Source organism: Chiloscyllium plagiosum, unplaced genomic scaffold (genome assembly GCF_037043375.1).
Source record: "Chiloscyllium plagiosum isolate Xiang-an unplaced genomic scaffold, Cpla_swu_hap1 HiC_scaffold_6, whole genome shotgun sequence".
Classification (NCBI taxonomy): Eukaryota; Metazoa; Chordata; class Chondrichthyes; order Orectolobiformes; family Hemiscylliidae; genus Chiloscyllium; species Chiloscyllium plagiosum.
In genome coordinates this window covers 63,573,735-63,592,745 of record NW_028270144.1, presented here as the reverse complement: position 1 = coordinate 63,592,745, position 19,011 = coordinate 63,573,735, and the positions used below count along the sequence as shown (strand labels likewise).

The 19,011-nt window shown below is 40.9% G+C and overlaps 1 protein-coding gene across 1 annotated transcript in view; it reads left to right on the top strand.

The window, feature by feature from the left end:
- Window positions 1–2,942: 2,942 nt before the first annotated feature.
- The window catches only part of ccdc83 (coiled-coil domain containing 83), a 77,629-nt gene continuing 61,560 nt past the window's right edge, over window positions 2,943–19,011 (top strand). Inside the window, exons 1-3 of the mRNA XM_043691603.2 lie at window positions 2,943–3,000; window positions 4,747–4,840; window positions 13,328–13,412. Of these exons, the coding sequence (XP_043547538.1) occupies window positions 4,764–4,840; window positions 13,328–13,412 (162 nt within the window). The 5' untranslated portion in view covers window positions 2,943–3,000; window positions 4,747–4,763. The remainder of the gene's footprint in view (window positions 3,001–4,746; window positions 4,841–13,327; window positions 13,413–19,011) is intronic.

Sequence of the window (19,011 nt, the reverse complement as noted above, 5' to 3'; positions counted from 1 at the left end):
CAACACTACAGAACTCTGCCATGGCACCATCTGCAAGATGTCAGATCATTGACATGGATACTACCATAACATGTGGGAACACCACCCACCATGTACACTGTCCATACTCATGAGACTCAGCCAATGTTGTCTACTTCGTACACTGCAGGAAAGGACGTCCTGAGACATAGTACATTAGCGAGACCATGCAGACGCAAATGAACACAAAAATTGCCTGATAGGAGTGCTCTTGCCCAGTTGGGGAACACTTCAGCAGTCAAGGACATTCGGCCTCCAATCTTTAGGTAAGCATCCTCCAAGGCAGCCTTTGAGATACATAACAACACAGAATCACCGAGCAGGAACTGAGAGCCAAGTTCCGTACCCATGAGGGTGGCCTCAACTGTGATCTTGGGTTCATGTCACGCTACATGTGACCCCACTATAGTGTTCTGTTTTTATAAAATCTTCCTCACTGTTCTGTTTTGACACCATCATCTGATAACTTGTTATATTCTGTCTACCTTAATCAGTTTGTACAGTTTTGGATTACTTGTTACTTTGGTTAAAACCTCGTCATGCAATTCTGATACATACCATGTTATTCTAGCCATTTGTTTTGACTCTAGCACCATCTTAGAGTCACACAGTCATAGAGTTGTACAGCATGGAAACAGACCCTTCAGTCCAACCTGTCCATGCCGACCAGATATCCCAACCCAATCTAGGCCCATATCCCTCCAAACCCTTCTTATTCATATACCCATCCAAATGCCTCTTAAATGTTGCATTGTACCAGCCTCCACCACTTCCTCTGGCAGCTCATTTCATACACGTACCACCCTCTGTGTGAAAAAGTTGCCCCTTAGGTCTCTTTTATATCTTTCCCTCTCACCCAAAACCTATGCCCTCTAGTTCTGGACTCCCCGACCCCAGGGAAAAGACTTTGCCTATTTACCCTATTCATGCCCCTCATAATTTTGTAAAGCTCTATAAGGTCACCCCTCAGCTTCCGACGCTCCAGGGAAAACCGCCCCAGTCTGTTCAGCCTCTCCCTATAGCTCAAATCCTCCAATCCTGGCAACATCCTTGTAAATCTTTTCTGAACCCTTTCAAGTTTCACAACATCTTTCCGATAGGAAGGAGACCAGAATTGCATCTATCTGAATTAAACTCCATCTACCACTTCTCAGCCCGTTAGCCCATCTAGTCAAGATCCTGTTGTAATCTGAGGTAACCCTCTTCGCTGTCCACTACACCTCCAATTTTGGTGACATCTGCAAACTTACTAACTGTACCTCTTATGCTCGCATCCAAATCATTTATATAAATGACAAAATGTAGAGGACCCAGCACCAATCCTTGTGGCACTCCACTGGTCACAGGCCTCCAGTCTGAAAAACAACCCTCCACCACCACCCTCTGTCTTCCATCTTTGAGCCAATTCTGCATCCAAATGGCTAGTTTCCCAGTATTCCATGAGATCTAACCTTGCTAATCAGTCTCCCATGGGGAACCTTGTTGAAAACCTTACTGAAGTCCATATAAATCACATCTTCTGCTCTGCCCTCATCAATTCTCTTTGTTACTTCTTCAAAAAACTCAATCAAGTGAATCACAGGTCATCCCTTCATTTGCTGTCCATCTTTTGACACTTTACTCACACCGTTTGACACTTTTGAACACCTGCAAAGATTTGTTATTCAGCCTGTCCACACTTCACTCACACTGTTTGTATTTTTTGTCTTCTTTTTGTTGTGTGTGCACATTGTTTGTGCTTATCTGTTGACAATCTTAATTACCTGGATTTATCTTACCATTGTCTTTCTGCCTATAAATTCTGTCCCTGTGCACTTCCCTCCATTTCACCTGATGAAGGAGCAGCACTCTAAGAACTTGTGATTTCAAATACACCTGTTGGATTATAACCAGGAGTCGTGTGACTCCTGACTTTGTTAACTTCAAATTTCCTTCCTTAGGAGCATCTCCTTCCATTTTCAATTGAAGAAAGAATATTTTCGACATGTTATGGTGCACCTGTATTGCAGAGGGGACCAGAACCTAGAACCTCTAAGTGCAAAGGTGGAATGCTATCACTGTCCCACAAGATCCCACCATGCCAATGGGAAGCCAACAGGTCCTTCAGTACCAAGTGATTGATTCTCCCACATCCGTTAAAAAACCTTTTCTGCTTATCTCCAATAATATAAACCGAAGGAAAAAGTGTTCCAATAAAATTAAGTGTAGAATATTTTTTTAAAGCATTTGATTATGTACTGGAGTGTTTCGCAACAGGCTTTCAAAGATTATTTTTAGCTTCTCGAAACTCCAGGGTAATCTGGAGCACTGATTAGAGCTGTGCTGGAAAAGCACAGCAGGTCAGGCAGCATCAGAGAAGCAGGAAAATCGACGTTTCGGGCAGGACCCCTTCATCAGGAATTCCTAACCTTGACTCTAATCTCCAGCATCTGCAGTCCTCACCTTCGCCTAATCTGGAGCACTGGCAACCTGTGGATTTAACAAGCATCGAGTGAAATTATCATTCCTATGTAAAACAAAATTGCACTACGGAGCACTCCAAAGTACCGTAAATATAATACGAACAAAGATTAATCTTGAATTAGTGAAGTGCGCCCAATGACTACGACATTACTGGCTTCAGAATAATTCATGTTGCCTCCAACTTGCTTATTTTGAAACTGCAAACTTTTCCCAGCAGATTTAAATTAAATTCAATGAACACAAAGATGCTAACACGTTTCACCGAGTCTTTGGCAGTTTTAACCCACAGCTCTTTCAACGAACCCAGGACTTCAGCGGCGACGCTCCACGCGCAGGGCTCGCTGGCAGACGCTGCCCTCGATTTCCTTAGCAACGTGATTGGTTGAGACGGTGAGGCCAATCCAGTTGCGTCCTTGTGTTGCCCATGGTTACGGCTTCAGCGACGACTCCAGGCCCAAACAAGAAGCTGCACTGAAGGCCGGGGCAGAGCGGGGCCGCCCACCTGATCTCCGTCAACCGGTAAGTACAGCCCCTGAAAGCTCATCTTGTCCGAATGGGAGATAACAAGATCGGTCGAGATGTAAGTGACCCAGGACAAGTTCATAGTGTTCCCGCTAACTCACTTTGACCAAGTGTGTTTTCCTGGTCCAGTAGAAACTCCTGAGATTCATGTAATGAAAATAGAGTATACTGGAAATCGTCAGTTCTGTCTGTATGTTTGCAGGGAGAGTGAGACAGCGTTAGCTGGCTGAATTGAAGAAAAGTCCCGAAAATGCGAGAGAAACGCGCCAGGTCTGACAGCATCTGTGGAGAGAGAAACCAAGTTGACGTTTCGAGTCCACTCAGTTTTCTCCTGAAGAACAATAGCTGCCACACTTGCTGAGTTTGTCCGGCATTTATTGAGTTTGTTTCGGATTTCCAGCGTCCACAATATTTTTGCTTTTATTAGCAGGAAATACTGCAGTCATGGCTGGGAAATAATTCCGCTCCAGGACACAAGGAGGCATATCACCAGCAGTGGCCAAAAGCTACTATCTTAGTTAAAAGACTATCATGGTGGCCAGTGCTGAGACTGCTGCTGCAGGAGAGGGTGTCTCAATGACTAGGCATCATCAAAGAAAAGTATGTGGGATTGGGGTCAAGCAGGCATATCCTGGCATTCAACAGATCATTGCCACAGGGAAGCCCCCTCTTGGGTTGTGCCCAGAAAGAAGGAACTACTACTCCCCCCAGGGTTGCTATCAAGTTCCAAACAGTACTCTCACTTTAAAGTGGTGGACCCCTCAAATGAGAAGTCATTTTAATTATTCACATAAGAACAAACTTTTCTGCTACTGGCATAAATTACATGATACTGGGAACTTAGTGTAATGTCCAGAATAGTTGCAGACAGTCTTATACATAAGGGATTCTTTAACCATCATGTTGACTGCAGTTTTACTTGAGTATGGATAACAGTGAGGCCAAATGCAATGTGCAAGGTGTGTATTTGACTCAGAGAAAATTGCAGGACCCCTTGCAAAGTATTCGTTTCACCTACAACTAAGGGTGAGCTGCCGGATGTCTAGAGACATGTTATGCCTTTGTTTAAGAGGGGATGTAGGGAGAAGCCATGGTGGTGGAAAAGTTGATCCTGAAAGATAAAATTTATATGCTTTTGGAGGGGTGAAGAATGCTTGGGATAGTCAGCATGGTTATGTGCAAAGGAAATCATGTCTCTCAAACTTGATTTGAGTTTTTTGAGAAAGTAACCAAGAAGATTAATCAGGGCAGAGCAGTAGACAATTTTTGCTTGGACTTCATTAACGCCTTTGACAAGATTCCAATAGTAGGCTAATTAGTAAAGTTAGATCAGATGGGATTCATAGAGAACTTGCCAGTTGGATACAAAATTGGCTTAACAGCAGGAAACAGAGGGTGGTGTTGAATAACTTTGAGGAGGAGAGACACAGACTTTTAATTAGTAATGGTTAAGAAATTAGAGAGAGAGAGAGAGTGCAGGAAAGTGGAGTTGAGGCTGAGATGAGAACATCCTTATCGTATTAAATGGCGAAGCAGGCTTATGGAGCTGAATTGCTGACACTTGCTTCTAGTTCTTATGTTTGAAGGAATTCTGATAAAACACAGGATGGTTATTTATTTCTGTACTCATATACTTGTAATACTGCTTCACTACTGAGTATTGCTTTTTAAGTTTCAAACAAATTTACAACATGGAAGAATATTTTGAATTTACTAACTCCTTTGAAAACATATTTATTATAGTAATCAATATAGTGAAAATGGCAAAGAAAAAGAAGGACAGTAAAGGAGGCAGTGAAGATAAAATGGCTTTGGCAGAAGTTTTTCTCCATTTTCGGTAAGTATATGGGTTAATAATGTTATTTTAATTTGCAGGAATTTACCTTTTGAACCAGACTTATTTTGTGATATTTTCAGCTTACTTTTGTTTCTCTTTGTCATGCACTGTCCTCTTGTAATTCCCTTTTATGGCTTCATTCAGTGTATGTATTGTTTAGATTTTCAGTCCATGTTGATCTTGTGTTTGCTAATGGTTCTGCTACTTCATTAATTTCATCTAGTGTAGTGGCAGGATGTAAGTAGCCTCAGCATTCCTGGGCTAGGTGGCAAAAATCTTGCTTGGATTCTCACTCCTGATTATTGTTCACCCTTGCAGGTAATATAGCTCAATTAAAGGTATAAAAACTAAAAGACCTTTTAAAAATGGTACTGTACCTTTGAGAGTTAAAAGCTAACAAAACTTAACTGACAGCACCAAGTGTTCTCAATAAGATAAAATGTAACAGGTGCTTCAGCTACTGGGGTAGCTAGGGTAGCTGGATGCCTGGAAACGACAAAACAGATTCAAATTCAGCTAATCAGTTTAAATTATACCCCCTAAAAAACTCCAATCCAGTTTGAATTTAGTATATTGACAACCTTAAAAACCAATGACACAATCTGATGCTTTGGGGCATAAGACCAGGACAAATTGAACAGTTGGGAGGAGAACTGCCAAGCTACCAGCATATAAAAATACTGCCCAAAAAATAGCTCTCTTAAAAGGTATCTTTATTGATCAGTAACCTGTGAAGTAGAATCCCCAAGAAGAAGAAAAGAAGACTGAAATACAAAGAAGAATGAAAGCTGCCTGGTGTTGAGATAAGAAGTTTAGTTTTGTAAATTGTAATCAGGAGTTTTATTGGACAAGTATTATAGAAGGGAAGGTAAAAGATAGTGTAAGGAGTTGTAAATAGTAGTTAGTTAATTATTCTCTGCTATACTTTAAGAAATAAAGTTGTTAATTTTTACTTTAACTAGTTCTTGGCCTATGAATTTTCACAGATTCATGGGATAAATCTTTTTTGTGTTTCTGGTTTTAAATTACGCAGGAGAGTTTACTCCATGTCGTAACAGTTGTATATTTTCTATTATCTGGAAAGAGCCAATATACAATATAGCGAAGAACTAACATATTTTTATGTGTAAGTATTCCAAGGGACAACATTCATGGCTGCACTAGGGAACTATGTGATGTTTAGTAGGGTGCTGACTGAAATCAATCTTCTTACCACTCATCATGGCAAGCAGTATTAAACAGAAAGAGAAGGGTGCTTGTGGCACAATGATAGTGCCCCTAACACTGAACCAGGAGTCCTGGGTTCAATTCCTACCTGCTCCAGAAGTGTGCAATAATGTTTCAGATAAGGTTGATTGGAAAAATCTTGAATGCAAAGGGAGTTGAGGACCAGAAGTGTCCTAAAATAAATGGGTGCCAATTTAAGACTGAGATGAGGCAGAATTTCATATTTCAGAAGGTTGTGAGGCTTTGAAACTCTTTGTCATAGAGAACTGTGTGGGCAAAGTCATTGTGCATATTCTCGATCAATGGGGAATCAAGGGTTTTAGGGGAATGGCATGAAAGTAGACATGAATACTGAATTCTGTCATGATCCTATTGAATTGCAGGGCAGGTTTTAGGGTGGAACAGCTTACTTATATTTTTACTACTTACAGTCTAATGGACTGGTTCATTTGTATCCAAGGATTTTGAAGGAAGTGAGTGTAGAATTTGCATAGGCCATCATCTTTCTGCTTTCCCCTTATTCAGGCGCAGTGTGAGAAGTGAATTTAAAACTTTTGAACATGGACAAAGGTGGGTTGATTAGGAAGAGTCAGCATGGATTTTTAAAGGGGAAATCATGTTTAACTAACTTAAACTTTTTTGAGGAGGAAATGGAAAGGGTTGATCAGAGTAATACTTATGACATGGTATACATGGATTTCCAGAAGGCATTTAATGCAGTGGAGAAAGTGAGGTCTGCAGATGCTGGAGATCAAAGTTGAAACTTTATTGCTGGAACAGCACAGCAGGTCAGGCAGCATCCAGGGAACAGGAGATTCGACGTTTCGGGCACAGGCCCTTCTTCAGGAATGAGCAGAGAGTGTTCAGCAGGAGAAGATAAAAGGTAGGGAGGAGGGACTTGGAGGAGGGGAGTTGGAAATGTGATAGGTGGAAAGAGGTCAAGGTGAGGGTGATAGGTCGGAGTAGGGTGGAGGCGGAGAGGTCAAGAAGAAGACTGCAGGTCAGGAAGGCGGTGCCGGGCTGGAAGGATCCGGCTGAGACAAGGTGGGGGGAGGGGGGATGAAGAAACTGGTGAAGTCCAAGTTCATCCCCTGCGGTTGGAGGGTTCCCAGTCGGAAGATAAGACGCTCCTCCTCCGACCGTCGGGTTGTTGTGGTTTGGCGGTGGATGAGTCCAATGACCTGCATATCCTCGGTGGAGTGGGAGGGGGAGTTGAAATGCTGTGCCACAGGTTGGTTGGGTTGGTTCGTCCGGGTGGTGCCTTACAACAGACTTATGAGGAAAGTTGTCAGTCATGGTACAAAAGAGATATTGGATATGAAATTGGCTGAGTGATAAACAGAGAATAATGATCAATAGATATTTTTCGGGCTGGATGAAGGTTTGCAGTGGAGTTCCCCAGGGGTCAGTGTTGGGACCTTAGCTTTTCCTGATTAAAAAAAATGATTTGGATCTTGGTATGCAGGGGACAATTTCCAAGTTTACAGAAAACTTGAAAATATAGTAAGCTGTAAGGATAGTATAGAACTGTAAAAGAATTTTGAGAAGTTGGTGGCAGATAATGTTCATGGAAGATTCTGTATATAAAATAAATTCCGAAGGGAATCAAACCTTTGCCTAAAGTCAGGGTATTCAGGAACATAACCCCAAGCTTGGGCACCGTGATTAGGCCCCATTTGGAGTACTGTGTCCAGTTTTGGTCCCCACACCTCAGGAAGGACATACTGGCACTGGAACGTGTCCAGCGGAGATTCACACGGATGATCCCTGGAATGACAGGTCTAACATATGAGGAACGGCTGAGGATACTGGGATTGTATTCGTTGGAGTTTAGAAGATTAAGGGGAGACTTAATAGAGACGTACAAAATAATACATGGCTTGGAAAAGGTGGATGCTAGGAAATTGTTTCAGTTAAACGTGGAGACGTGGAGACTAGGACCCATGGACACAGCCTTAGAATTAGAGGGGGTCATTTCAGAACAGAAATGCGGAGACATTTCTTCAGCCAGAGAGTGGTGGGCCTGTGGAATTCATTGCCACGGAGTGCAGTGGAAGCCGGGACGCTAAATGCCTTCAAGGCCGAGATTGATAGATTCTTGTTGTCTTGAGGAATTAAGGGCTACGGGGAGAACGCTGGTAAGTGGAGCTGAAATGCGCATCAGCCATGATTGAATGGCGGAGTGGACTCGATGGGCCGAATGGCCTTACTTCCACTCCTATGTCTTATGGTCTTATGGTCTTATGGAAACATTCTTTATTGCATAAAGCCAAAGGAACTTCTCAATCCTCTCTGATTTCTTGGAGTTGCCATCTCCAAATTGATTCTCTCAGGATTCAACTTGATTCTGTCGGGTCTGAAACTCATTTCGAAGAATTGTCATTTTGTTACTTTGATGTATTTTTGTGTGTTTAGCTTGATCCCATCATTCCTGGTTCTTTCCATGGCTTCATGTAAATATAGCCTTGACCGCGTTCATTTACTGCATGTAGCTGGCTATCTACTGTGCTTGCATGTCTTATTTACTTTTCACAGGAACATATTTCAGCTTGCTTTATAGCCAAAACATAGACACACAGGAATTTGTAGCATCCAAAGGATGTGCTGAATGTTGTCAATAGTGAAGATTCCATGTATAGCTTCAAAATACCATCGTCATTTGCAGCATCAGACTTGCTGAATGCTTTTTGCCCTGCTCAAGAGATAGTGGCAGTGTCACAGGACTAGTTATCCAGAAGTCCAGGCTAATGGCTGGAGACATGGGTTTGAATCTGCCATGGCAGATAGTGAAATTTGGTTTAGTGAAAAACTGACCTAATGGTCACCATGTGGTTATTGTTGTAAAAACCCATCTGGTTCACTAATGAGCTTTAGGGAAGGAAATCTACGATCCTTACCAGGTCTGGCCTACATGTGATTCCAGATCCACAGAAATGTTGTTAACTGCTGTCTGGGCAATTCTGGATGAGCATTAAATCCTGGAATAGTCAGAAATGCCTGTATTCCATGAGCAGATAAGAAACACAAGTGCTGGCGTGATCTCTTCCAGTGTTGGGTTAGGGTAGTGATTCCTCTTATTGCTTGGTTAAGATCTTTGGGATCCAGGAAATTCTTTGCCATCCATTTGGCTTCTCTCGCACCATGGAACTTGCCCAATCTTTTGGCTCTATATTTCTAGTGATCACCTTTTCTTATATCACTTCAAGCTCTCTTTCAAGGGTTCTTTTTAGTTCTATTGGTACTTTCAGTGGAGAATGAATCATCAATTTTATTGCTGGCTCAATGATGATAAAATCTTCAAAACATCCAACTATTTCATCAAACTCCCTATGTATATATGTATGGTGATATATAATTGGTGTCACCTCATTCGCATCCAGGTTCACTGAGATAATTGCATCCCTTCACAACTCTCAGATAGCAGGATCATCAGTTTCAGTTATATAGAATATATAACTGACACCTTTTCCTTTGTATGACCCTTTGATTTAGGTTTTCTTCACTTTGCCCCTTTACACTGTTAGAATGACATTGTTCGTTTTCAGAACACCTTTCCTTGGGTAGCCATTTTCTTTCAAATTATCGAGTAAAATCTTCTGGTGTAGTCAGAGCAGGATGATGTTATTTTGTGCTCTGGTATCAATCTTCACCTTTTGATTTATGGTTAGAACTTATTTCTCACCCTTTTTGGATCTGAATGGTTGTGTGAACTTTTCTGTCAGAACGATTACATACAGACATTTCATATATCATTCTTATGCATGTTATGTTCCCAACTGCGGGATTCTTGTTTGCAATCAATTATTTCCTGATTTTTAAGTGGTTCGAATCCTGATCCCTGGTTCTAGAAACTGGACTTAGGGAATGTGAAATGAAGAGGCAGGAGACAGGTGTTTCAAGGCAAAAAAAATTCTGCGTTTATTTAAAATACAAAAGGTAGGTATAATTAAAGAAACTATAGGTAAATACAATAAATAAGGAAATTGACTCAAAATTGTACAGAGCACAACAGTACTATGAAATACCCTATTATCGAGATTAATACTGATAGAACCTTATGCTACTGATACACGTGGAAACAACAGTTTTAATTACAGTCTTTAATCAGAGTGCCTACCCTAGGGTCCCAATGCATTGTCACCACCCACCTTCCCCTCCCTGTTTGCTAGTTTGAAACTTTGGATTTCAGGAATTTAAACTCACCAGAAAGAAATCACGGTTTTGAAGTGCTACCTGGTTGTTCCCACCTGCCGTATCTGGAGCCTGGGTGAAGACTTCGGACTGTGTAGGTTTTTCTGTTTGGACTGAGTCTGTTATTGGATCTATCAGGCAAGTACTTAGTTTTTACTTTCTGCTTTACTTTTTTACCGGGTTTTACAGGCCCGGTTTTCACCTCGGATGTGTCTGAGGACTTGTAGTGTGGGTCAAGCCAGTTGTCGTAGAATTTTCAGTCCATGGTTCTGCTGGTTGTGGTCAGTTGCCGTCAGTTCTCTTGGTTTGGAACAGGCCTGTGTCTGGTAGCTCTTGTTCTGGAAGCGCTTGGATTGCTTTCTCAGATTGCGCTCTCAGGTGAGTTCAGGGCCAACAATTATACAGATTGTGGGCCCCTTTGCACCAAATCTATGCTTTTTGTGTGTTTCTGTTGTTTCCTTCTGAACTTAATAGGTTTTCTGATCATTCGTTTGAGTTTGGGTGAATGGATTTCAATTGAGATTGAACATCTAGTATCTCTGTAGGCCTGTACTGTCTGCACTGTATAGCCTGAAGAGTAAAAGCTGTCTCAGGCTAAAGTCTGTTGGTTTTGATTGATTGTCCCTTTGGAGAGGTGTAAATTGGAATTCCAGGCTGAACAATGGTTCCAACCAGACATCTCCATTCTGAGTTGTGTTTGTGTATTTTCCATAGAAATCCCCTTTACCCTTTAAGAGATTTGAAAGATCCATGGTATTTTAGATATTGGGGATTTTTGCTTGATCCTACACAATGCACCAACATCTTTTAGGGTATGGATGTTTTGGATTATTTTTCTAGTCATTCGACCTATTATTCTGGTTCCAGTCACTTATCTATCAGCTTCTTTCTTCATTCTTCATCCTTTCCTTGATTGGCCTTTACACATGCTCTGTAGAATGATCCATATGCTGGATTTTTTTTTCTGTTTGTGAATTCATAAAGTCACCACTGCTCCACAAGATCTTTCTTTGGTATTTGTTCCTTTTATGCTGTTTCACTATATCAAACCTGCTACCTTTCTCTTGGCTTAACTAAATGTTAGTCATTTGAGTCGTCAGTGTCTTACATAGAACATATGAACCTAAGAACTAGGAGCAGGAGTAGGCCATCTAGCCCTTCAAGTCTGCTCTGCCATTCAATAAGATCACTGCTGATGTTTTCGTGGACTCAGATCCACTTACCTGCGCTCTCACCATATCCACTGATTCCTTTATTGTTAAAAATAATCTACCTTTAGCTTTAAAAACGTTTACTAAAACAGCGTCAACTACTTCACTGGGCAAGGAATTCCATAGATGTTCAACCCTCTGGGTGAAAAAGTTCCTTCTCACTTCAGCCCTAAATCTGCTCCCTCTAATCTTGAGGCCATGCTCTCTTGCCCTAGCTTCACCTGTCAGTGAAAACATCCTCTCTACTTATATCTTATCTATTCCCTTCATAATTTTATGTTTCTATAAGATTCCCTCCTCAATCTTCTGAATTCCAATGAATATCATCCCAATCTACTCAGTCTGTCCTCATAAGCCAACCCCCTCAACTCCGGAATCAACCTAGTGAACCTCCTCCAGTGCCAGTATATCCTTTCTCAAGTAAGGAGACCAAACCTGCACACAGTACTCAGTGTGGCATCACCAGCAACTTGTAAGCTGCAACATAACCTCGCTGCTTTTAAACTCATTCCCTTTAGCAATGAAGGACAAAATTCCATTTGCTTTCCTAATTACTTGTTGTACCAGCAGACCAACCTTTTGTGATTCATACATAAGGACACCCAGGTCCTTCTGTATAGCAGCATGCTGCAACTTCTTACCATTCAAGTAATAATCCTTTTTTATTATTACTCCTACCAAAATGTATGACTTCACATTTATTTACATTGCATTCCATCTGCCAGACTTTTGCCCACTCGCTCAATGTATTTATGTTCCTCTGCAAAGTTTCACAGTCCTCTGCACACTTAGTGTTATCTGCAAACTTTGACACCCTACCCATGGTCCCCAACCCCAACCCCAAATTATCCCCATCTCCAAATTGTGAATAATTGCGGGAATAACACTGATCCCTGAGGCACACCACTAGTCACTGATTGCTAGCCAGAATAGCACTCATTTATCCCCACTCTTTGCTTCCTGTTAGTCAACCAATCCTCTATCCATGCTAATACTTTATCCCTAACGCCATGCATCCTTATCTTATGCAGTAGCCTCTTGTGCGGCACCTTGTCGAAGGCCTTTTGGAAATCTTGGTGCACCATGTCCATTGGGTCCCCATTGCCCACTCTGCTCATAATGCTTATAATCTTCATCTGTCTGGCAATGTCTACAGACTAAAATATTGTTAGCTTATTCTTTCCAATTAATATTTTCTGTGCTTCAGGGTGGGCTGAACCCCAGATTAGTGAATTTATCAGTTTTCATCTGTGTCCTTAAACTTCCATTTTCTCGATGCATCTTGTTGAAAAATCATCAATATGGTCACAACTCCTGTCTGAAACCTTGAATGGCAGTAATCTGAGTTGTTACTGGCTTTCTCATTCACTGCCGCCATTGTTTATCTTCTCATTCCCATATAATAAAAATAATTACACATTTGACATGGAAAGGTTCGAAATTTTTGTGTGTAATACAACTTGCAAGTTGTCTAGTAATCAAAAGACTCCTTTTTAGGCTGATATTCTATTCTACAGCCGTACGTTTGGCTCCCTGACACCTAAACATAATAACTGGTTCCTAACTCTTAACAAACAATATAAAAATATTCTCCTCCATGTTGATATATCACTGGAAGCTCCGCAAGATCTTAAACTGCACATTGAGCTTTTGTGTGACACCGACTTTATAACTTGTTGCTTGACCAATACATTTGGCTCCTGCTGACCCACCTTACTATTTCATCTTCAAAACTCTTTATAGTGAATAATTAACTTTACAGTCCTCCTTAATCACTGATAAAGTTGACAGTATTCAGGTGGAAAATGTGAAGGAAAAGAACTATGCTTAGTTTGTTAACTATTCATATTATTCTCAGGTTTCAGTTAAAAGAAAAAGCTATGGAAAGGTTCAGGCAGGAAATACAACACCTCGAAGAAGTGAAGGCACAAAACATTGAACACGTAAGTTGCTAATATGAATAAAAATCAATACACTACAATAGCATTTGCATAACTTTAAAATTCTTTTCTAAACATCTTTGCATATTCTAAATGTTATTCGCCGAAATAATTATTATCATGAAAAATCTGAAAATGTTCCCAAACAGACAAGTCATGTTTTTTTAGATATTTTTATTAGAAATTTAACATTTTTACAAGTTTACAAAAATAAACAAAACTCTCAGATATAAACATTGATATACAATTAGCTCAAATATACAATAGCCAAAATTTAACAAAAAAAAACCCAAAAAAAACGAAAAAGAGGAAAAAAAAGAAAAAAGAAACAAAACTCAACTATCTACTAATCTAACCTACAACTAACCAGAGTGTATATTTAAGTCTCTTACATGCTCGGAATGTGTTAACATCAGATGTAATAAAACCCATATTCGTGCGGGATTCCTCCCCCGAGGGGCCCCGGACCAGCCAGGTTTGTAATCTCAATTAAGTAAAAGCCCTTGTTAGGATAGCCGAAATATCTGTATTTATGTAATTCAAGAAGGGCTGCCATATTTTATAAAATAATTCGGTCTTTCGGTGCATCATATTTGTAAGGAAGTCAAGGGGAATACATTCCATAATTAGTCTGTGCAAATTTGAAAGTCCAGGGGGGCCCTCAGCCGCCCAGTTCACCAAAATATTTTTCCCTGCACAAAAAGAAAGAATAGAAAATAATCTCTTCCCGTACGTGTCCAGGGAGGGAAAGTTCGAAAAGCCCAAGAGGAGAGATACAGGGTCCACTTTAATTTCCGTTCCTAAAATTTCTGTCAGGGTACTTGCTACTTTAGTCCAATATCTACGGATCTTATGACAGGTCCATAGGCAATGTACAAGAGTGCCCACCTCTATTTTGCATTTAGGACACATTGGAGATGCTCCTGCCTTAAATTTTGCCAATCGAACCAGTGCTATATGGGCCCTATGAAGTATCTTCAGCTGGATAGCCTGGGTTCTGTTACAGATAGTAATTCTTCTAGCATTTTCCCAAATATCATTCCCCGTTTCTATAGAGATTTCTAGTCCCAAATCCTGATCCCATGTTTTAAGCAGATTATCCATATCTCCTGATACTTCATTATGTAGTAAATGATAAATAGTACTGACGGAAGATACCCCCACTGGTCGTAGGACACTACATTCTCTATCTGATTTATAAAGACTATCTAATAACGTAGTCTTCTTCTGTATATAATCTCGAATTTGGAAGTATCAAAAGAGGTCTCCTTTAGGTAATCCGAATTTCTGACGCAGCTGTTCAAAAGACATCAAGACCCCATCTTTAAATAGATCCCCTAAACATGAGATACCCCTGGATCTCCAGAGTTTAAAAGTGGCATCTGTTAACCCCGGTTGGAATCCCCATGCTCCCACTATCGGTGCATAGGGGGATGTTTTATGTGAATTGCCCTCATTTTGCCGCATTATATTCCAAGCCTTGATTGTATTTAGTATTATAGGGTTTTTACAGTGATCTGTAATGATTTTACTCTTGTCTGAGAATAAAAGGTTAATAAGTGGGTATTTTACTTGAGAGGCCTCGATGTCCAACTAGATTGATTTGTGGATCAGACAAGACCCAATCAGCTATGTAACTTAATAGGGAACTTAACTGATATTTCCTAAAGTCTGGGAAGTCCAATCCACCCCTTGCCTGTGGAAGCTGTAGCTTCTTCAGCTTAATGAGGGGCCGTCTATGATTCCAGATAAAGGAACCCAGCCAGCCATATAATTTACATAAAGCCGTCCTCGGCAGCATCACTGGAAGCATTCTCATAGGATATAGGAGACGGGGCAGGACATTCATTTTGATTAGTGCTATTCTACCCAACCAGGAAATTGGTAGGTCTCCCCATCGCTGGAGGTCCTGCCTTATCCTTTCCAGTAAATACACAAAATTAGCCTTATACAACTGACCAAATACTGGAGTAATAAAAATGCCTAAATATAAGAAGCCCTCCAGGGACCAACGAAAGGGAAAAAGGGATCCGTCCGCTAAGCGGGGTATCATAGCAAGACCACCCATTGGCATAGCCTCCGATTTTGATAAATTAATTTTATAGCCTGAGAATGCGCTAAATGTATTAATAACTTGGATTAGGTGAGGTATGGACATCAGAGGATTACTGAGGAATAGAAGAACATCATCTGCATACAGGGTAATTTTATGTTTACCTGTACCAATCCTTGGGGCAGTTATATTAGGATCAGCTCGTATAGCTTCTGCTAGTGGTTCAATTATTAGCGTAAATAACAATGGCGAGAGGGGACATCCCTGACGGCAGCCCCTACCCACACTGAAGCTATCCGAACCTAATCCATTGGTAACCACAACTGCTTTGGGATCACTATACAATGTTGAGACCCATTTGGTAAACACCTGTCCAACGCCAAACCTTTCCAATGTGCAAAACAAATATGACCATTCGACCCTATCAAATGCCTTTTCCACGTCTACTGAAACCACTACTCCTGGTATCTTTCCCTGATGACAGGCTTGAATCATATTCAGAGCCCTTCTAATATTATTGGATGATCTATGGCCAATAAACCCCGTCTGATCCTCCTTTATAATATGTGGCAGTATCCTTTCTAATCTCAGTGCTAACGTTTTAGAAAGGATTTTAAAATCTACATTTAGCAAGGATATTGGTCTGTATGATGTACAATCTTCTGGGTCCTTTCCTTTTTTAAGGATAAGAGAGATATTTGCCTCTTTCAGCGAAGGCGGGAGACAGCCCTGACTATATGCATAGTTATACATGTCCAGAAGTGGACCAGCCAATATTTCTGTAAATTCCTTATAGAATTCAGCTTGAAAACCATCTGGGCCCGGCACCTTACCATTCTGAAGTTGCCTAATTGCATCAAGTATTTCTTGGAGTGTAAGAGGAGCATTTAGGACCGATACTTGTTCCGGAGTTAGGCCTGGAAAAGTCAAATTTTTTAAAAATGACTGCATCCTCCTCGTCCTATCTTCACAATCCTGCGATTTATATAACTCAGAATAAAATTCTCTAAAGATCGCATTAATCTTTTTATGATCATGAGTCAAAATACCCGTACTTTCCTTGATAGATGTAATAGTCTGAGGGGCCTTTTTTTTCTTTGCAAGAAATGCTAAATATCTACCCGGTTTGTCGCCATATTCATATAACCTTTGTTTTGCAAATAATATTTCCCTCTTAGCCGTTTGAGTAAGCGTAGTGTTTAGAGCTGTCCTAAGAGCCGTAATCCTTTGCAATTTAATAATAGAAGGTCTATCAGTGTATGCTGTTTCAGCTGCTTTTAAGCGGGCATCAAGCAGACGCTGTTGTTCTCCCTTCAATTTCTTCTGGGTCGCTGAATAGGAGATGATCAAACCTCACGTGTAAGCTTTGATGGTCTCCCACATCATTGACGGGTTGCTAGCTGTACCTGAATTAATTTCTAAAAAAGTTTTAAATTCTTGAGAGAAGTACTTTACAAATTTACTATCTTTCATTAGGAAGGGGTCCATACGCCAATGCCGAGGGGATGTCCCATTTTTCCTCGCCTTAGTTTCCATATATACAGCAGCGTGGTCAGAAATTGCTATACTACCTATTTTACAGGATGATATGGAATTTTAAAAAATCGAGTGGGCAAAAAACATATCAATTCTGGTATGACATTTATGTGGATTAGAGTAGAAAGAAAAATCTCTGCCCTGTGGATGAAGACATCTCCATACATCTACTAATCCTAATTCTTTGTTCAGATCCATCAATTGTCTAGATCTGGGAGATACTCCTGCAGTACTCTTGGAAATCCTATCTATTTCTGGATCCATAATACAATTAAAGTCTCCCCCTACAATTATATGACGGGCATCAAAAGCCATCAATTTTGAAAAGGCTTCCATTATAAATTTAAAGGGGTGTGCCGGGGGGCAGTACAAACTTAAAATCCCATATTCCTCTCCATTTATGAGGGCTTTAATCAAGATATATCGTCCAGATTCATCTTTTATCTGCTTTAGGATTTTGAAAGGGAAATTCTTCCGAACAAGAATAACAACTCCCCTGCTTTTTGAGCTAAAAGAAGAAAAAAAGGCCTGATCAAATCCGCCCTGTCGTAATTTCAAGTGTTCTTTATCCGACAGGTGTGTCTCCTGTAGGAGAGCTATATCAACTCTTTCCTTCTTAAGATTTGATAATATTTTCTTCCTTTTGACTGGCGAATTACTCCCCTTGACATTCCAAGTGCACCACTTAACCGACTGATCAACCATAATCCTCTGGGCCAATCCAAGATCCCTCGGGAGGGGGAACCCTATCCAGAACATCCCGAGCATAGAACATATAAAATTTAGAAAAATAAAACCTTTTTAATACACCCACAACGATACAATAAAAAACTATTTCTAAATAAAAAAAAATATAAAACGTATCTAAGTGGAGATTTTCCCCCTTGTTCCCAGGGGGTGTCACTTCCTCTCCAAAAGTCCATCATATTCTCTCCCAACCAATGCCCCACCCTTGACCCAGGCACTCCTCAATAAAATGAGGAGAATTCAAATATAATACAAAGCTAGAGTTAACAGTGAGCACCCTACCCCCACCCATACCAACACCTGGATATATTTGGTAATGTTAATACCATATATAAACATTAACTATAAAATTACCACCTCAACAAATAATAATTAAATATAATAATACAAAATAACAAGGGGAAAACAACCCCGCTCCTAGAGACAGAGGTAAAATTGAATAAAGTAACCACCTCCCCCCACCATATATACACTCACATATACATACATCCCTCATATATACATAAAATAATAACAGAAAACAACCCCAAGGGGGGGGGGAGAAAATCAAATCCCTCTCCCCATTCCCCATGATAATATTAAACAGTAAGGTAAGAGAAAAAAAAAAGGGGGGGATATAAACCAAAGCGGGGGGAAAGGCAAACCAACATCCATTATGTCTTACAGTTTATCTAAGAGAGTCCAAGAATTCCTTTGCCTTTTCTGGTGATCCAAAGTTATATACGGATCCTTCATGGTTAAAGCGTAACGTCGCTGGGTAGCGTAAGGAGTACTGAATATTTAAGTCCCTTAAACGCTTCTTCGCCTCGTCGAATGCCTTCCTCTTTCGAACCAGAGCCGGGGAAAAGTCCTGAAATAGCATGATCTTGGATCCTTTATAGATCATGGCTTGGGGGTCATTTCCGAGATTTCTAGAGGCTTCTAGGAGTATCTGCCTCTCCATGTAGCTCTGCAGCTGGAACAGGACCGGGCGTGGATGCTGGTTCGAGCTGGGCCCGCGTATTGCGACCCGGTAGGCCCATTCCACCCTTGCCTGGCCTGATCCAGCTTGCAGATTTAAAAGCTGTGGCAGCCACTGCTCCAGGAATGCTGTAAGCTGGCCTTCCTCTTCCCGTTCGGGAAGGCCCAGCAAACGAATATTTTTTCGACGACCTCGATTATCGAGGTCATCAATATGATTTTCCAAGGTCCGAACCTGATCCACGGCCGATTGAGCGGTAGTTTCGGAGGTCGCGACCTTTAACTCCGCCCCTCCGACTCGGCGCT